The 20,185-nt window shown below is 34.8% G+C and overlaps 1 protein-coding gene across 1 annotated transcript in view; it reads right to left on the reverse strand.

The window, feature by feature from the left end:
- Window positions 1-20,185, reverse strand: part of DNER (delta/notch like EGF repeat containing) — a gene marked incomplete at its 5' end in the record, with an annotated part of 53,750 nt that overhangs the window by 30,118 nt on the left and 3,447 nt on the right. The window contains 3 exon segments of the mRNA XM_010162698.1: window positions 653-877; window positions 10,492-10,605; window positions 16,470-16,623. Of these exon segments, the coding sequence (XP_010161000.1) occupies window positions 653-877; window positions 10,492-10,605; window positions 16,470-16,623 (493 nt within the window).

The raw sequence follows: 20,185 nt of genomic DNA on the forward strand, positions 1-20,185 counted from the left end.
CTAACTGCTACTTCACCTATTAAATATCATTGCTAAAATTTATAAATGGAGCTATAAGCACCCCAATATTCTGTTACATTGGTACAATGAAGTAAAAAATCTAGAGGTAAGCAAAATGCAACCCAGACGCCATGCATCGTTAGGCTGTATTATCAGTTACCAGTTGAGCCTACTAGCTGTACTCACCTAAGCAGTATCACTGGAACTTCTGAAAAGACATGATTTATGTAAACATGGATGGCAGAACTAAACCCTTTGAGGTAACCAACTTTTTTCTTTCTGTACCTTTGATCAGCTACCTTGCCTGTTTCCACTCCTACCCCAATGGTCTATGTCACATTTTCCATTCTCTCTACCAAATTTTGTAATTTTAATGACACTAACACCTCGCCTTATAAAGACTTATCCTATGGTTTTATAATACAGCTGTAGATATTCACCAGCCATATGGATCTCAGTGGGTATTTTCAGTGCTCACTCTGCAATTTTTTATTTTCCAAATGGAATGTGTAGATTCCTATCATTATTCTAAACAGATAGAACATCTGCTCAATGTGTTTTATATACAGAAAAGAAAAAAAGAAGTAACTTAAAACTATATATTGGAATCTACATACAAAAATGTCAGAAAATTTACAAAGCTGATACAAACCAGGGATACAGAGACATTTGTAGCTGGTTCCAACACTGCGACAAATGCCATGTGCACAAGGATTCAGAGCGCAGAAGTCAATCAGCTGAGCACATGTAGGTCCTGTAAATCCAGGACTGCAACTGCAGGAGAAGGCAAGCCTGTCTGCATAACAGGTTCCATTGTTCTGGCAGGGAGATGACGCACAAGGGTCTATTTTGTCTTCACAAGAGATTCCTAAAAAGCCTAAAAGAAATAAATGGTTTTTATAAGTAAACATTCTAGTATACATATAATTTTAATAACTTAAAAGTAAGCCATTGACATATCTATCTTCCTTTTTTTTTTAAATTCTATGAAAATTACAGAAATACAGACTTCTTATATGTATTAAACTCTAATTTTACCTCTTAACATAGTGTGATATATTTCAGGTAGAATCACACTATCATAAAATTAAGGCAGTGAAGTGCAAAAATATTTGTTGAATCTGATGGTGTTTATCCATTTTATGAAGTGTATCTGGCTAGAAAAGAAGAGATTTTCTAAAGAATAGGAACAGAGTAGCCTGGAAAAAAAAGAAAAGCCAAAACTGATTTTTTTCCATTACTGTTAATGTGTATGTTAAGAATAACAACATCTAAAGAAGAACATGAGTTTACATGAGCTTCAATAATTTAAAATATTACCTTTTAATGGAAGATACTACTTATTAGCAGGAGAGACACTGATTTATTGAAGCAACACCATGTAAAAATTAGACATAAAGAAAAGGATATCCTTGCAAGGGAGTTGTTTCAATCAGGTATAGAAAAGACTAATATTTGAACAAATTGCAGTATGCTAACTATAGTTTTTATCACATAAAGAGTAATGGGAAGTATGGTTATTGTACCTGAAAGCAAGTCAGAAAAGATTATTCAAATACTAGCACCCCTCTAGCACTTTGGTCCATTTGTACAGACCATCACTTTTCAGGCTCAAAACTCCCTGGAACATCTTACATTGTAGAACAGCTCTATGTTACATTACACTAATCACTGGGAATGAGAAATTAGGAGCAATTCAGGCCAGCTCCTACTCAAGACCCACCAGGCCACTTTTACTAATCTACTCAAACAGAAACAGAAAGTATAAACGATGGCAGTTGTGCCAGTTTAAAAGATAAAAAAAAAGACCACATTGTCACTGCTAACCAGGAGACTGTAGCAACATTTCAGACACCAAATTAAATAAGTAAATGCATGAAAAACTATTCTAGGATTCAAAAAAGTATTTAATCAGAAAGAGATAAAAAGAAATTAAAAAAAAAAACCACAACAAAACAACCACAAAATGTGCTCAATGGTGAGAGAAAGCATCAAGATGGAGGAGATATCTCTGTTATAGAGCAGCTTGCCAAGGACTCAGAGCATGAAAACAAATAATGATAGGTGACACTTTGGATTAACACTCAATATTTAAATCCTTTTCCTGATAGAATGAAGCATATTTTTTCCTTACTTCTACAGTTTTTTATCTATAAAGTCTCGCTGCTGGATTAAAAGCATTGATACACTAGAACTGAACCCCTATATTGTATAAAGCTTAGGATGAATACCAGAAGTTAGACCAAATACCACATTCAATACACACTTTACAGTATTTCATGATCTTTTACTGACTCATTAAATATTTTTGTTCTAAACACTGTCATTCCACATTTTGAGGAATATACAATTCATCAGGAAATAGTTTTCAGTTAATTTTGACAGATATGTTACTTTTGGGGCATTTTAATTTTCTTTCTTTTCTAATTATTTATGATTCACATTCAGGTGAATTAAATTGTAACTTTGTTTAACTGTAGTTCTAGCATTGTAATCACAGATAGCAAGTCAGGAGTTGGCATTTCTGAAAACAAATGCATAAGAAATAGATTAATTTACATTTTAAAGCATAATTAAAAACCCCAAACATTTACTAAAATGTTCAAACACAAATACAGTTGGTTCATGATCTATTAGACTTATTGAAAACCTGAGCCAGAAAGATCTAGTGAACTGAGCATAGTCTTTTAACTTGACTGAGCTCCAAGATGAAAAGTGAGTGAGGGCTGAGATAATCAGCCTGAAGATGTTAAAGTTTCCAGCACGCACCAAAAAGAGGGAGATCAGTTATTAATTTTAAATATCCTGAGTGCTTCCTCAAGGAGACACACTCTGTGTTTTATAGAACCACAAAAGCTCAGTGAATTGCATCAGAAAGAGGAAGAAATTAATATTAAACAAAGGTGAGTAACCCACACAAAGTGTACTACAGGGATCTACTCAGAGAATAACAAAACCTGGATTATTGTAACTAAGAAAAAGATGGAATGGCCACAACTGCCCTGTGAGTTTTAGACAAAAGTAGGATATTTTCGTGCACTCTTGGCAGCAGGATATTTAGGAGCATCCTCAAAATACTAGGTGCTGAACAAATAACTTAGAACGCCACATTTCCCTCATATGTTCATAAATCTTATGCCAGACCTATGGAATGAAAAATCGAGAAAAAATAAAAATTAAATAAAAATAAAAAATAAAAAACACCCAAACAACCTGCAGATTGAACTTTTGACAGTTTAGTCCTAAGTAACTCAGCAATAGACCAGGAAAGAAAAGCAGGTCTGGCAGGGCACAGCAAAGAACAGAAGCAAGAGCCTTCTGCCCTCTCCATTTTGCTATCCTATGGCTCAGATTGCTTCATGGGATTTATAAGACCACCTGCATACCAATGTTGAAGAGGGAGAGCTTAAAAACAGATACTGTGGAATCCCATATTAGAGGACCCTTCTATAGGTGATAACAACATAACCATCAGAAACTGAAAAGAATGGAAACCCTAAAATCAATAATCTAATTCCAGCAATGGTTTGCTGACAAACTGGAAAAGTCTGTACAGTTATCATAAAATCCCAGGCACATTTAAAAGAATTTCCAAGGACTTTTAACTATTACCAGGAGGAAATCAGCCAATGAGTTCAGTGAAATCTCTACACTAACTCTGAAACCAGATTAAAAAGGATCAAGGAGATCTGAGGTCACACAATGACACTAATGCTGCTTCACTACAACCTTTGCAATAATCTTCCCTACAAAGAGAAGCTTACTGGCAGATGGCTAATGTTTCAAGTGACAAAGCACTTCAAGAACATATGCAGTTTTAAAATACTCTAAAACATGTTGCCCTTGTGCTATCTTTGACTGCGCTGTGAAATCTGTTTAGCTGATTCTAGAAGTTTAAATCTTATGTATGAGTTAAATATCTGAAAATACTCAAAGCAGCAGCAGTTACACATCTGAATTGAAGACCTATTATTTTGGCATTTCTAAATGTATACTTAAGTCCATATCAATAAAATCACTAAAAACCAAGTGTTGCAGTTGTTATCCCGCAATGTCCCATCCGGTCGAGGAGGCACAGAGACAAACACTCACCCCGTCTCTGGGCCAATGAGCACTGACACCAATATGAGGATGCTGCAAATGGCGTTTAATGATGTGCGACACAGTACTATATGGTGTGGGTTCACTACGTCACTTCCGCCTGCTTACATCACAGGCTAAATGCTATTGGCTACTAGGAGAGAGAGAGGGGTGTCTTACCTTTCCGTACAGCACGATATCTTCCGGCCGCCAGACCCTATCTTACTTCAACCAAGAATGCAAATAATAAATTTTAAAATCAAATTCAGAGGTGCATTGATTGAAAGTAGAATAAAATATTGTAGGGGAAAAAAATCATTATTATTTATCTGCAGATAAATGAATTGGTTTTCAGCCAACTAACAGAACCCCAACCCTGCATCTAGGTCATTATTGTTGTACCAGGGACATGATTGAAATATAAAGACTACTAGTGATTTGAAAGATTTGGATGCAAAATTTACTAAAGGAATAACATGGAAGGTAAAGGGGAACAACAATATTTAAAAGATCTATACTGCTAAAAACCACAATACAATATTTGTGCTTACATGGATCAGACCATTTGTCTAGTTGGCAAGAAGAATAAAAGTATTAAGTCAGGTGATATTCTTCATATACTGCTACAGACATCCAGGGCAATGACAGAAACTAGATCAGAAAATGTTTGCAGAGATAGAAGAGCTCCGATAAAAGTCAGATTTCTCATCATAGTGGGATTTTAATTCCTTGGCTGTTGAAAGCAAAAGAGCCATGTACAAATCAAGGAAGTTAAATTTTATCTGAAGATACTGTACAACTGCTTTGTATACAGTCTGTGGAACAAACAACTTGCCTGAATGTTATGCTAGACCTAATTCCAAGAATTACACAAATGTGAAAAATTCAGTCTGTGAATTGCTAGGACCAGGGATTACAAAATCTATTTGAAATACAGCAATATATATATTAAAAGAAATACAAGCAATTCTTTACTTTCCCTATAGAAAATTGCCTTATGAGGAAACACAAAATGTCCGATGGAATTTCACCACAATTTTGTAAAGGGAAAAAAGTTACTCATCACAAGGAAACAAGAAATCATTAAAATGTAGTTGTAAGATTTTGATTGAAATTCACCCTAGCTAAGTCTTAACATATAAACATGAACAGAGGCTAAACCTGCTAAATCATTAAGGAGAAGTCTATTAGAAATAGCAGCGGTTTGGGATGATGCCAAGTAAAAATATTAGATTAGCAGAAAGTACCAGAAACTAAACAGCCATAAAAAATTTTAATTAACAACAAAATGTTCTTCAGGTAAATTAGACTCTCTTATGGTAATATGAAGAATTCTGTATTCTCTAATCACTAGTAACCTTGGGAAATCTTCCATGTGCAACAGCCGTGTGACCTAGTTTCCTGGAATCAAGATAATAAATAGGTTTATTGTATGTAAACCTAAAGAAGTTAGAATCACATCTGCAAGATATAATATAGAAAAAGGCTTTTACATCAACATTGAAGCCAAGAAAAAGTGAAGACCTTAAACTATTCTTAATTTAGGCAAATAACTTCTGTTCTTCCATCAATTAAAATTCATGGTGACAATGTGCATTTTCTAGCTGCTATTGCAAATCAACACATATGAATCACAATTTAGCATCTTCTGTATCTGTCAAACTCTATTTTTTTTAAGCCACAGAAAACACAATAAGAGCATTCATAAATTTGCTGCTTTCCAGTATTTCCAGAAATACCTGCAGGTATTTCAGGGCACTTTTGCTCAGTGTGTTGCCTAGCTGTAAGTTACCTCAGCTAGTCAAATCAAATTGTCAATAGTAAAATAAAATCAGCCCTGAAATGTGGATTTCAAGTAATCTAGAAGTTAAACTCCTAATCATAACATTGTTTTCTCTCTATTTCCTTCTACAGGATGGCTATTAAATCCATTACTGCTGATGAGTATTTTTCAAAAATATATGAATCTGAATGAAAAGATTTCTGCCACTTCTGTCAGAGCAGGTGACCTCAGCACAGAGAAAGTAACAAAATCCCAAGAATGCAAGCCAGTTTCATGTGACTGGCCAGCTGAATGCTTGCTATTTTTATTTAAAAAAAACGTTTTGTTATAACACTGAATTCATCTGTTCACATTATCAGGATATTAAAATTGCATGTAGCTTCAGAAATACCATGCAACAGAAGTTTATTCCTTTATTATAACTAATCTGTGCTTTGTTCATTATTATGTCCTTGTTCAAAACCACATTCCACTACTTATTTATTTTATTAGTATCTTCTGAGCAAAATTAACAGCAGCTGTCCAAACATTTAAAATATGTAAAATACACATATATATACACAAGCATCAAGTCTTTCATTCTAGCAGCTTCACAAAATTTGCATGTGAAGAAACAGATTAGTGAGACTTGCATTTCCTCACCACACCATCAGACTGTTTCCATACAATTTTTTTTTTTTTTTGTAATTACGTTTGTTTAGTCCAACTAGCTTTTTTTATGTTTCTAATTATTATTTATATATTGATTTCCACTTCAGGGTGCTTTTGGAATTTATATAACTCCTCAGTGACTTAAGGAAAATGATATGGGAGAATCATTCTGAATATAAATTTCAAATATCCATGCTCAGGTTGACAGTTGTTTACTATGTGTAGGTTTTTAGAATACCTAGAAATTTCTTTGCATGATCATTTGATGGTAATATTTGCTAAATTTATGTTTATTATCATGAAACTTTAAAGATGATAATCAAAGATCCCTACTCCATTGTAAGTACAGCCCAAACATCCCCTTCACAATAACAATAAAGTCAAAATTTTAAACAAATTCCTCAGTACTTAGCTTAAAGGAAGAAGCTAAAGCTTCTTCATTATATATTTAAGTATTAAATCTAATTTTCTTTTTAATACAAGGTGACTCAACAACTTCATATAGCCGTTTATTTTCTGATCTACTTTGGACATTAAAATCTACAATACATCACACAGAAAAGGGAATCTGCAAGCCTAAAGAAATTGTCTCTATTAAAGGACTCTTTAAGACAGTAAAATTCTCTAAAGAATAATCATTAAATGTTCATATCTGATCTAGGCTGCTTTTTAAATCTCACCTTCTGTAAGTTATCGCATACTGCTTCATGAACCACAGATCTCATTTGTAAAAGAAATGCACAATCTCAAGATCATTCCTCATCGTTTCCATCTCATTCCTTTTTCTATCATCTTTTTCTTTTCCCTTTGTGATACTTTCCATCTTCTCTTATCCTTTTCTGTCTAACCACATTATATCTCCAGTCTTTTAGTTTTTACTCAGATATGAGCTCCTTGGCTACCTTTCCCCCACTGTGCTGAATTAGCACAAAAGAAAGAAAAGCCTTTTCTCAACCAGCAATTACTATTAAGCACAGCAGGAGAATAGCAGCAGAGCAAGAAAACTCACTTAAATTAGAAACCTGTTATGGTTTTGGTAGGGGTTTTTAAATGGAAAATTTGATGACATGCTAAAAATAGAAAATCTGCAATTTTCAATTAACTATCCTTTGCTGTATTTACAAAAATAACCAAATCTCTCCAAAATCCAAACAAAAGGTTTCAAAATATGCCTGTATGAGAGGAGAATACCTCAAAAGAAGAAAGAAGAATCATGGGAAGGACAGTCACTAGTAAATTTAGACAACACATTTTGTTATATAGAGAATAAATTTTTTTAATCAATCCTCTCTTTCCCTCCAGAAAATACATGAATTCCTGAGCTCGTTGGCACTAGTAGATCCTCCAGAACAAGACAGAAAAGCAACACCTTGTCACCTTATGTGCCCATGTGTTTAATGCTCTCCACTCTTTATGGTGAGGGCATGAGTAGGAAGTACAGCTACGTAACTTCATGGGAAGCATTCGCCCTTGGAAACAACGGTAACGATTAGGGAGCCAGCGAGAATATTTGGGCTGCTGTTGGGTGATCACAGTCTCACTCAAGAAGAGCAACCATGCACACAAGATGGCATTTATTCCTGCAAACCTAAGAATGATTTTGTCACATCCAAGGGACTGAGAATCAGACGTGGTGTGTACAACACAATTCTCTCTAGGAGAAATAACCCTAGGCAGTCTGGGCAGTGATTCCTTGCTCTATAACATAGCTGCTCTTGGAAACGCAGAAATGATACTGGGATATTAGAATGGGTAACTCTGCACAGCAAGCTTCAGATGGGTGACTCAAAAAGCATGTTTGCCTATCAGCAAAATCCATGAGTTGAGAGGTACTTCTTGAAGTTGCTAAGCAATTTTTTTTTTCTTTCCTCTGCAAGAGTCAAAAAGCACATTGTGTCTTTAAGGAAAATCCAGAAACCATAGAAAATCTCATGACTCCAAGCAGAAAAGGAGCACAGGTTTGTAACACATATTAAGAACAGAACTACCAACAAAGAAAAATACCAGAATAATGAGAAAATGGTACCAATGTTCCCAGAGGGACAAAGAGCAAAGTATACTGCCTAAATACTAAGACAGGATATGTCTACTTGAAGCAGCGTGTACAACAAAAAATTGGGAACTTATCAAACATAAATATGGATCAGTGGCAAAGGAAGGAGCAAAAGAGAAATACACAAGAAAGAAAGCAGGCAGCAAGACTGTAGGATCAAGAGGCATAACACAGAGATAGCCAAACACAAGCGAAACAGAGAAGAGAGAAGCACAAGTAACTTGTTTCTCCTGCAGCAGAAGGGCTGCTGGAAATAAGAATGCGACACATCAAGCAGTAGCACATCAAATAACTTCTCCATCAATCTCTTTGGGGACAACAGCTCTGGAGAGAGAAGAAAGGAAGGTTTTCCTCTCCTGTGCTCCAGGTCTCCCACACGGCACAGGGGAACGGCACGGGGCCCTTGGCACAGTCAGCTGGTGCACTTGCCAGAGCAGCCTTGCTGCCTGCGGCTGTGCCAGGGCCTCTGGGCCAGGCGGAGCTGGCAGCCTGCCCCGCTCCCCTTCACAGCCTAATTGCCACTGGCACGAGCTCCCAGAGGAGAGCAGCCATAGCCCTGCTCAGGAACCAAGGCATAAATGCCTTTCAGCAGGGCACTGAAGAGCTGTGGTACAAGCATCATACCCCAGCCGCAGCAGAACAGCACACACACAGCAGAGATGTATTTATTATTGGAAAGATCATTTCCTGCAAAGCATCCTCAAGGATCCTTGAACAGATTTCCTAAGAAAAATGCAACTATTGATCAAGTCTAACATCTAAGAATTTTCTTACTGAATTTTGCTGCTAGTTATAAAGCAAACAGTTTTCAAAACTCTTCCAAATGCAAGATCTGCACTGCTGTCAAAATGTCAGCGTCAATGTTTCAACACTGTTGTTAAGTGGGTCACTCATCAAGGCAAACACTAGCAAAGCAAGGAATCCCTCTGAAGAAATTACAAATAATTTTCATTATTAAGCAAGTATATATTACCAAAGCAGCTATCAAAGACTTGTACCCTTAGAGCAAGCATAAGGTGCTGGCAGAATAAAAACATATACACATCAAGTAATAAAAGAGATATAATTAGTTTAAGGTTCTAATCTTAATTATGAATAACTAATAGATGGCTTCATAATTGAGAGCTTTCACTCCTGATAATTTTTTTATTAGCAATTTAGGCATCTGCCATTGCAGTCAGAAAACCGTTATGAAAGCAAACACTTAAGCATGGCGGTGTCCTTATTTCGTATAGTTACGCTTACAGTGTTTAGCAATGAGAACCCCTGAAAGGCTTTCATGTAGAGAAAAGAATAACTCCAAATAGAAAGAAGAATGAATTAAAATTTTGGGTGATTTAAATCATCCCTTTAGTTTTGAACATTCGAGACCCGCCTGGACGCCTTCCTGTGTAAACTCGTTTAGGTTCCTGCTTCAGCAGGGGGATTAGACTAGATGATCTTTTGAGGTCCCTTCCAATCCCTGACATTCTGTGATTCTGTGATTCTGTGAATTACTGCTCTTACACACATTTTAGCTAACTGACCCATATGCAGAAATATGCAAATACTACAAGGAAGGCATCTCTTCTCACACATTTACTGGACAACACAAAAATCAGACCACGTCCTAAGTCTCCTCAGATTCACCCTTCTCAAGGTGCTGAAGCTTGATTTCTACTGGAGAGGTGCCAGAGAATGAGAGAACATTTCTGTCCCACATAAACACTGAAGCACTAAGGTCCTACCATACTTTACATACTATTACTGGTTATACAAAGATTTGTCTTATGGAGTTTTTTTTATTTTCTGCTTATAATAATGGCCTACGGCACAATTTTAAAAATATTTAAACATATAGATAAATATAATGGAAAACTTAGACTAGGTACACCCTGCAAAACACCAATTTGTATAAGGTACCAGATAGGTCTTTGCTGTTTACCTTCTGGGCACTGACAACTGAATCCATTAATGTTGGATGAGCAGGTACCTCCATTTTGGCATGGCTGCTGGATGCAATGATCAATCTCTGACTGGCACAGCTCTCCAGTGTAACCTACAAAACAGCACACAACATTCAGAAAATATAGCAAAAATGAGGTTTTATCACTAAATGTATTACTAGGTCATTCAAACAATACCATTAGTTTCCTTGAAAGAACAGAAATAGAATCCAGGACAGTCTTCTAATTTCTTATAAAATGAGATTTTTAATTAGAACTTATACTTCACTGGAGAAACATAAATAAGTAGTGGAAATCTAGAGATTATATCAACTGTATTTTACTAGTAGCAATATTCTGACAGCACTAGTAAAATGGAGGTTGGTGCTGGGTACTTATCAGCACCCATATAACAAAAAAAGTCATTTTTGAATGGTTTTCAAATGCTTCTTGAATCCCAAGTGAATAATCTTTAGCAAGACTTTAAATAAGACTTGACATTATGAAATATTTATGCATATGCTGAATGACTGTCATTTGCTCCTACTTCTAGGTTTCAAAAAGAGTGTTTATTTTAAGTGGGAGCTGTGAAGAACTGCTGCGCACAGTCACAAACTCTTCCAAATAAGCTCCTATAAGTTCACAAGCTACAGATTGTGTGTACTGTACTATTTGACCATAAGCTTGCTTTGTTCCATATGTCTGATGTCTATAACACATCCTCAAAAAATGAGCAAACTTACAAAATACAGTCTAAGTGATTAAAATGATTAAACATTCCAAATTTAAATTCATTAACGGATACCACACATTCCCTTTTCTAATTTTTATTTACCTTCAAGAAACTGTCTTGGATTCGTGACTGAAGAAGAAACTACACAGAAGCATTTTATTTTTTAAAAGGAACCCTACATAAAATTGTAAATATCTTCCATAACAAGCACGTTTACACAATGGCTGGTGTTAAAGGCCAGTAAGCTATAACTGGGTGACACTGTTAATATGCTGCTATGAACTGATATCTAAGACAAAGACCTCAAGATGAGTTAGAGGACATCCCTGGACTAGAATTTTGCTTATGCAGGGAATAAAAAAGAAATAGAAGAAAAAAAACAAAACCAACCAACCAACCAAAGCCCCTTATTTTTATTAAATAATTAATTTCAAAGCAATCAAAATTAACATTTGTAATTCTTTTGGGCAGGCTAATACCTACACCTCTTCAAATCTATTGATGTCATGATAAAAGAGCTCTCAACATAGTTATATTTGGAGTTGTTAGAGCACTATTGTAGAACAGGATCTAGAAGACTTGAGTCTCTGTGTACCTTACTGCTTCTGTATGCTATAGAGAGCTTAATTATCATCCTATTTTCTGCAATGCAAAACCTGCAAAAAGAAACTCAGTTGCATGTTGTACCTGGATTAACACCCATAAATAACCCAAACTGGAGAAAAATAATGAAGTTGAAAACCAGAATTGAGATCTCATGATGTAGCTCCTCTGGACCATATTGAGGCACATGGAGGGATGTCAGCCTCACTCTGGGTAACTACTGATTTTCTGTAATTCTAATTGGTCTCAAATTAACTTAAAATTCACAAAAACAGCAATGAAGCCTTCTATAAGACTTCATCAACTGATTTTTTTTTAATCTACAGGCTTCATATTTTTTCAAGTTCTCACATTTAGCTGATTATTTTTATGAATCATGACACAGCATTGAATATGCTTAACTCATTTAAACATTTTTCCATCTTCAAACTGATACCAAGTTTGTGAAAGCTAAAAATAACCCTGGGATTCGACATGTATCCAAATGAATGTTAGCACAGAGAGGCAGAAATTATTGTCTTGCTCTGAAGCTTACTACAAGAATCTGACTTCCTGCAATTGTCATTATAGTTTGCAAGAAAACTCACCAGAGATAGTATTTTATGTCAGCTTTACAAAAATAAATATGTCCCATCTAATTATAATTTATACAGTGTGTTTTGTCTGAAAGATAATATAATTCTGGAATTTCACAGCAAATATGTCATAAATGCTACAAATTAAGTGGTGCTAAGCAACCACCATGGTGAGGGGAAAGCAGTTTTATGGTGAGATACATGTTAAGAATCAGTACACCTATTCATTTTGTGCTGATACTTATCTTCATAACTCTTCCTTCTATCAAGGAAACATGATCTTATTCACAGATAAATGTTTCTGAAACTTGCATATGGAGATATTTATTATAATTAAACTCTTTACCATTTTTTTTAATATTTCCCATATGGAATGAATATTTTTTAGAAATTTGTAATTATATGCAAACGGCTAGTTTTCCTGTCTTTTTTTTGATGTGTGTGAACAGAATTGGGGAAAAAAATCTAGGTAGAAACATAAGCCACTGAAGTTGACAATAAATAATATTAGAATAATATTAGCCATCTGAATAAAATTAAACATTTGCTATTTAAAAAAAATAAGAAAAATTACTTTAAAAAACCCCTTAAAATCTAAACATAATGTGTGGAGGCCATGGAGCACAACCTTGTAAATTTCATAATGTAATAAATGAAGTTAACTATATTTAGCTTACTGAGGATTTACAGAGGGACTCAATCATACTGTCATTCAGAAGGGAAGCCTTCAAATATGGAAACCAAATAATTTCATACCATCTATTGTAAGCTTTGTTTTATACCATAAGAAGTAGGAGGTGTTTTGTAGAAGGAAATATTGGAATTTTTACTTTTTTTTTTTTTTTTTCCAATAGGAGCTAACAATTGTTTTAGAGACAAGGAGGAGAAATAATTATGAAAATTATAAGGCATAAATTATATTTTAGAGAAATAGTTTTTTATTTGAAAGGATTAAATCCAAAGTTAAAAGACAGTAAAGACATAAATGGAAATTTTCAAAATATGCAAGAGGAATATATTTTCTTCAAGAAAATGTCATGATCTTATTCATTGTTTCATGGCATCTTACGGGATCAATTTTTCTACAAATATGTTAACCCTTTATGAAGCAAGCAATTGAAATGTCTGTCCCTAATAGCAACTACATTTTTAACTCATAGGGAGCTTTTAAAATATGTTGAGGCCAAATTTAAAAAAAATACATAAGCATTTGATGCAGATATCCAGGATCACAATAACCAAAAAAACCCTACGATTTTATATCATTACACAAATAAAATAACATTTGCTTTATCAAGACACTATAATTTGAAACTCACCAATAGAACCAGGAACTATCACAGACTTGATTTAAGCGTAATAGCAGTGATATCTTCGGAGTCTTGTGTGTAAGTGGGAAGTATATTTATGTTACCCCGCAAAACTTAGCTGTGCAATTTGAAAATATTAAGTCTTCCTAGTGGAAAAACTCTTAGGCTTTACAATAAGCCAACCAGAATTATCATAAATAGTGTCCCTAAAGTTTTTTTTACACAACTACAACAAAGAGTCTTGAAGTATTTGAAAAATATTTTAATTTAAATTATATTCCATTTAAAATTTTGATTTCATGGAATTCAGGCAGGGGGTTTTTTAGAATTATTCTTGTATTTCTTCTGAGGTAAGGAATTTGAAAAAAAGAAATTTAGCCTAATAGTACTTGACATAGAACAATTTCCAAGATAGCTATCTCAATAAAAGCAAACAACATAAACATAATAAATAAATACAGTTTTTCTTTTCTAATTGGAAATGACTTGTCAAAATCCAAAAGAATTCTGAATCAACCATATTCAACATGACAGTAACGGTAGGGATTGTTCAAACATTTGAAGTTTGTTCCACTCTGATCTTTCTCTTCTCATATTTAAAACTTTATTCAACTGTATTTACACATCTTGTTAAAGTTGATCCTTTGGCAAATTTATGAAATAGAATAGCATACACCTGCATAATAATTTCACATCTTATTTTCAGAGCAGTATAAATCCGGGTCATTATATAAAAATACAAATATAAATCCCTTTCTTGCTGCACATTCACTATAGCAGCTTCAAGCAAAGAGAGAATAAGAGAGAATAAGTGGAAGTCCTAGAGGCAAAAAAAGTATAAGTAAAAGGAAATGCCTGGGCCTTAACAACTTGCCATTACTGATTTTCTGAACTGCAAAGTTCACAAAACAGTTCATAGGATAGTACATGGCAGCCACATTAGATCATCAGTTGCACCCACCTACTTCTGGCTCAGTCATTTTTTGGGCTGGTACTTACAGATAATTGAGAGCAGCTAGAAGTTTCCCTAGTCTGTGCTGACATGGGTTAGGGTAAAGAATAAGAATATTCTCATCTTTAAGGGAATATCAAAACACCCACGCCATGATCCTGCTTTGGGGCAGAATAAAGGAAGTATTACTTCATGTACCTTTTATATATCTTTAATGCACACAAATACCCATCCAGCATTAAAACCAGTCAATAACCATTTAGACACAACCACTAGAAACCTGAACAAATTATTCATTCATCCATCTGCTTTTTATTATATAGTTTTTCTATTCTGCAGATCTTGTGACGTGCTCTGAAAGCATCTTTATTCCTTTTTTCCCCCCTCATTTTTTTTTTCCTGTTTAGATAAGTCCCCTTTCTCTATAGTATCAGAGAAAGGGGTCTTGACAGAGTCCAGCGCAGAGACACCAAGATGATGAAAGGAGTGGAGCATCTCCCTTCTGAGGAAAGGCTGAGGGAGCTGGACCTATTTAGCTTGGAGAAGAGAAGACTGAGGGGTGACCTCATTAATGTTTATAAATATATAAAGGGTGAGTGTCACGAGTATGGAGCTAGGCTCTTGTCGGTGACAACCAATGATAAGACAAGGGGCAATGGGCACAAGCTGGAACACAGGAGGTTCCACTTAAATTTGAGAAGAAACTTCTTTGCGGTGAGGGTGACAGAGCACTGGAACAGGCTGCCCAGGGAGGTTGTGGAGTCTCCTTCTCTGGAGACTTTCCTGGACACCCGCCTGGACACCTTTCTGTGTAATCTTATCTAGGTGTTCCTGCTCTGGCAGGGGGATTGGACTAAATGATCTTTCGAGGTCCCTTCCAATCCCCAACATTCTGTGATGCTGTGATCAACTGACCAGTATTACAGAAATGAAAGTGTACATTAAAATGTTTGTAGAAAGCAAAATAAATTGTCTGCTACTTATCCTAATCATAGCCAACTTTTATTTTTAAATAATTTTAAAAAATATATATTGAAGTAACTTCTATTATGATAACGGAGTTTGGTTTTGAAACATAAAGTTCAGATAGTAGAGTTTTCTATAATAGTCATTCAGTAAAGTTTATTTCCATCAGCATATATCTTTAATTTATCCTCCAGCATATGACCATCATATTTAGATTAATTTAATTTCACTGAAGATTTCTATATTCATTTGATCAAAGTTTTAAAGCAAATGTTCTTAAAATAACTTCAGAGAACTCAGATACTTGTTAATTGATCAAACCCACAAATTACTCCATTTAGTTTATGAATTTTTAAGAAGTTTTCAAGATTTAAGTTAATTCTGAGGAACAACCCAACAACTGTGTAGTGTGGAGAGAATTTTCTTCTATTTGATTGGTGCAACTGAAGAAAAGAATTTACTAGTTACAATGAAAGCATGCTTATTGAATGGTTCGTTACAACATATACTCAAAATCTATATTGAAAAGAAAAAAAAATAGATTAAGAAAAAGCAGATGTAAGCTAAATTTTGGTCACCTCTTCTTAGTAGGTAAAGTTCTAGTAGTTATGAATAATTCACTCATTAGGTTATGATGCTTTCAATGTGGATGTGTGCTTTCAATGGCATTTTTCACAGCTAGAGAATCTTCCACAGCCTTTTAAAAACTGCCCTTACATTTTGTTGTATTTTTCCTTCTTTCCTAGTATCTAAAGTTGCACAGTTCACTGCTCTGCAGAAGATATGCATGGAATGTGGAAACAAAAATGCATTATTCAAAGTGTAATACAAAACCTACCAGCCAGGCAGCTGCAGGTGAAATTGTTCCCGTTGTGTCCCTGTGCTACATCGGTGCAGGTTCCGTTGTTCTGACAAGGCTGGTTCTGACAAGCATCAAATTCTTCACACTGGGAACCCTGATACTCATCCTCGCAGTTGCAGAAAAAAGTTGCCTAAAAGCATACAGGATATGTACTTAACAATAAGCTTTCAAAGATTATGTTTTTATTTAATACTCTATTGAATAAAGATGTTTTTGTTGCTTTCCTGTTCATAACAGTAGCTGCCCTAAATACAACAGCTTCACAAAGTTACACTTTGAAATACTAAACCTGCACCAATTCTTCAGCTAAAATTTTTAATGATGTCTGGTAATTTCTTCTAGATGAGGAGGCTGGTATCAGATCCATAATATCTAAATAACTATAGATTTTTTTCTTCCATTCCAGAAATTACGTTTATAGACTGGAATAACTGTCAAAATAAGAAATATGCAGATTTACCACAACAAAATTCTGCCACAAAGATGCACCCTTTATGTGAAGGGAAGGGCTAGACTCACAAAGGTTCACTTCAGTGGTACTTCAGCAGTGACACACCTCTTCAATTCTCTCAAAATATGTCTTCTTCTGAATGTTTTGGTTTTGGTTTTTTTTAGTTTTTCCAAACCCTGCTGCTTAATAAAAGATCAAGAGCACTACACCTGTTATAGATTTAAAATACCTATAGCAGGCACAATATGGCACATTTTTGTTAGTAATAAAATAATTAAAATTAGTTTTAAAAAAATCTTTAGGTTGCTAAGATTGCCAAGGAAGTCTCAAAGAATGAAAGCAAGGAAATCTCTCTCATCTGTGGTATACATTTAGATTAAATATTTTATTTTCTTTGTTCATTAAACACTAGATGGCAACATCACTCACTCATACATTTCAAAGCCAGATCATTAGGGCTGGAACACAGCTGTCCCATACACAAGCACTGTAATGCAAAGTACAGAATGTGCTTGGAACTAGCAACAAAGAGATGGGGTTAGTATTTTATCTTCTATTTTTAGCTGTGTTTGCTTCATATAAATAAACAGCTGTGACCCAAGTAGAAAATAAAATAATCATCTTCATACAAATACAAAACTTTACTCAGGAAAACTCAGATTTCATTCCTCCTTGCAAATATTACACTGGTAGAGTTTAACCAAGGATTAATACTATACATGTCCAAAACTCAAAATGATGGGTATGTTATTTATCAGGAGTGCTAGAAGTCCCTGCTAAGTGTACAGTCTATACATTTTCTGATATTTACTCAAGCCTCTTCACAAAACAGTTCTGAATATCGCAAATATTAGCAATGACCGGTTTCCAAACCAGGCTGTAGTTCAATGTAAAGAAAAGACAGGCAAGCAAAACACAGTCAAAATTATTATAATCACATAGCACAGTAACTTACTTTGAAGATAATTCATATGAGCTACACAGGAAAGTGGCTAACAGAGTAAAACACATAATCACTTTCATTTAAGAACTAAACAATTAACTAAACACACAGTAAGTATTTCCAAATTTCCATATAGAGTTGGTGGAAAACTCATCAGCACAGGGATCAGTTTGGAACCTAAAGACAACAGCAATCAGTGGTTCAAAATTGGTGTTGTCCTCAACATCTCATTTCATTAGAATCATGCAGTACCATTGTGCATATATAAGATCAGGACCCAGGTAAATAGCGCACATAAACATGTTGCCTGCAACATTCTTCCCAGCTGTTCTAACTCTTATTGATACTAAATCATGTTATTGACTTAAAGTGTTTGTTATCATTCCTGGAATGGAGTGTTGAATTTAGATAGTACAAAATCAAGGTTGTATCAGGACTCCATTATTCATCTGTTGCGGATGAACAAAATGAGATACTATACTGTGAAAAAAAATTAGCATGTTTTTTTTCTTAAAATCAGTGTGAGTAGAGCATGGGGAAAGATATAGGCACTGTACCTAGACTCTGTGCCATTTAAAGAGATCAGTCTTGATCTCATTTAAATGTGTTTCTGGTCCTTATATATGCAGGGGAAATGAGAACGGGCTTATCTACATCTATCTGACACTAAAGACATCCCTAAGCAAGAGATCCAAGTAGTACAATATCAAAGTTCACTCAGAACAGAGAGGTACCGTGTTTGTTAGGCAGACTTAGGCTCATAGTTATTTTATGGTAGATCTGAGAGTAAGATGCAAAGAATATCATCACCTGATCCATCCATCGGAGAGGAAGGGAATGTCTGTAGTCCACAAAGACACAAACAGCATGGCTCTGCCTGCACTAAAATCTCATTTCAAAGCAATGGAAGCTGTCCATTGCAGTGTAAGTATTAATATTTTTAAGCAATGCATCAGTCATTGCCTCAACAATATTAATGGAATAGGAAGTTAAGAAAAGCTCAGATAATATTGATATCTCTATAAGAGTATAATATAGGGATCAATTTACCATAAAGTGTAGTTAACAAAATAGGTTTTGAAAGCAGCAAAAGAAAAGCATTGTAATACTTCAAACTGAAATGTCTAATGACAGATAACAGGTCTGAGAGGCAGACAAGTTATTCTGTAGAGAAGATTAGGTGTCATCGCATTTTTATTAGGCATGTCATATTCACTTTCCCAAATGATACTTTTTTTTTTTTTTTTCCTGAATACATGATATGTACTAGCATATTTGAGAAAAACTAAGTCAAGAAGAAGCTACACATTGCCATAATGCTAATAAGTGCAAATCTATCATTTATCATTTTGGGTGGCAATAAAATAAATTCTTTAAAATAATTTGCTATTATCCAATCTGCAAGTATCATATTATAAATACAGTTGGAGTATAGTACTTTTTTCCTCTTTTAAGTAGGCAGAGTAATAACATGGTTATCAGATTCTAAATTTCAGACTAGAGAGACGATAAAAGCTCTCCTTTTTCCTTTTTCCTTTTTTTTTTTTAAAAAAAACTATAGTACAGGTGCTGTTAAGATTATCAGAACACAATGAATGTCTACTCTCTTTTTGAGAAAGACTCAGTACTTATTACAACTCACAGTGAGCTGCTACGATATTTGAGAAAAACATTGCTGTATGATAATTACATATTTTATATTTAAAAGCATATTGTACGTAGGAAACAAAGTCCATACACAGGAGAGTATGACTTAAGGTTTGCACAAAGCTTTTTTCTCTTTAGCCTTTCTACAAACATAATCAAGTGGACATAGCCCAAAGCTTCTACCCCATATATGAGACATGGAAATCATCACTATTCAGTTCAATACATTATTTCTCAGTGCAGGCAGAAGCCAGTTATTTTTGTGTAAGTCTCAAGGGTTCTTATTCTAGCAATAAAATTTCATATTTACACAGTCAGCTCTTTCATATTTTACATGGGAGACTCACAGTTATGGAGCAGAGCAATATGTGAAAGAAATCATTTCGTCCCCATAAGTAAGCAAAGCTGTGGCTCTTCAAACCCAATGAATGGCCACAGTTCACCTTAAAAATCATACACTGAGTCAGAAATTCACACCAAACCAATCTCTTTCATCTCTTTCTTTGGGTTAATACCAAGATTTTTGTCTTCCATTCACAGCTAACTGGACTGAGGACAACTTATTCTGGTGTAAAGCTGAGTATATAAATGTGAAAGTGGTATTTATACTGTGATGATGCCAAGACCATTATTATCCTTCTCACACATTCC

Source organism: Antrostomus carolinensis, unplaced genomic scaffold (assembly GCF_000700745.2).
Source record: "Antrostomus carolinensis isolate BGI_N321 unplaced genomic scaffold, ASM70074v2 scaffold18022, whole genome shotgun sequence".
NCBI lineage: Eukaryota > Metazoa > Chordata > Aves > Caprimulgiformes > Caprimulgidae > Antrostomus > Antrostomus carolinensis.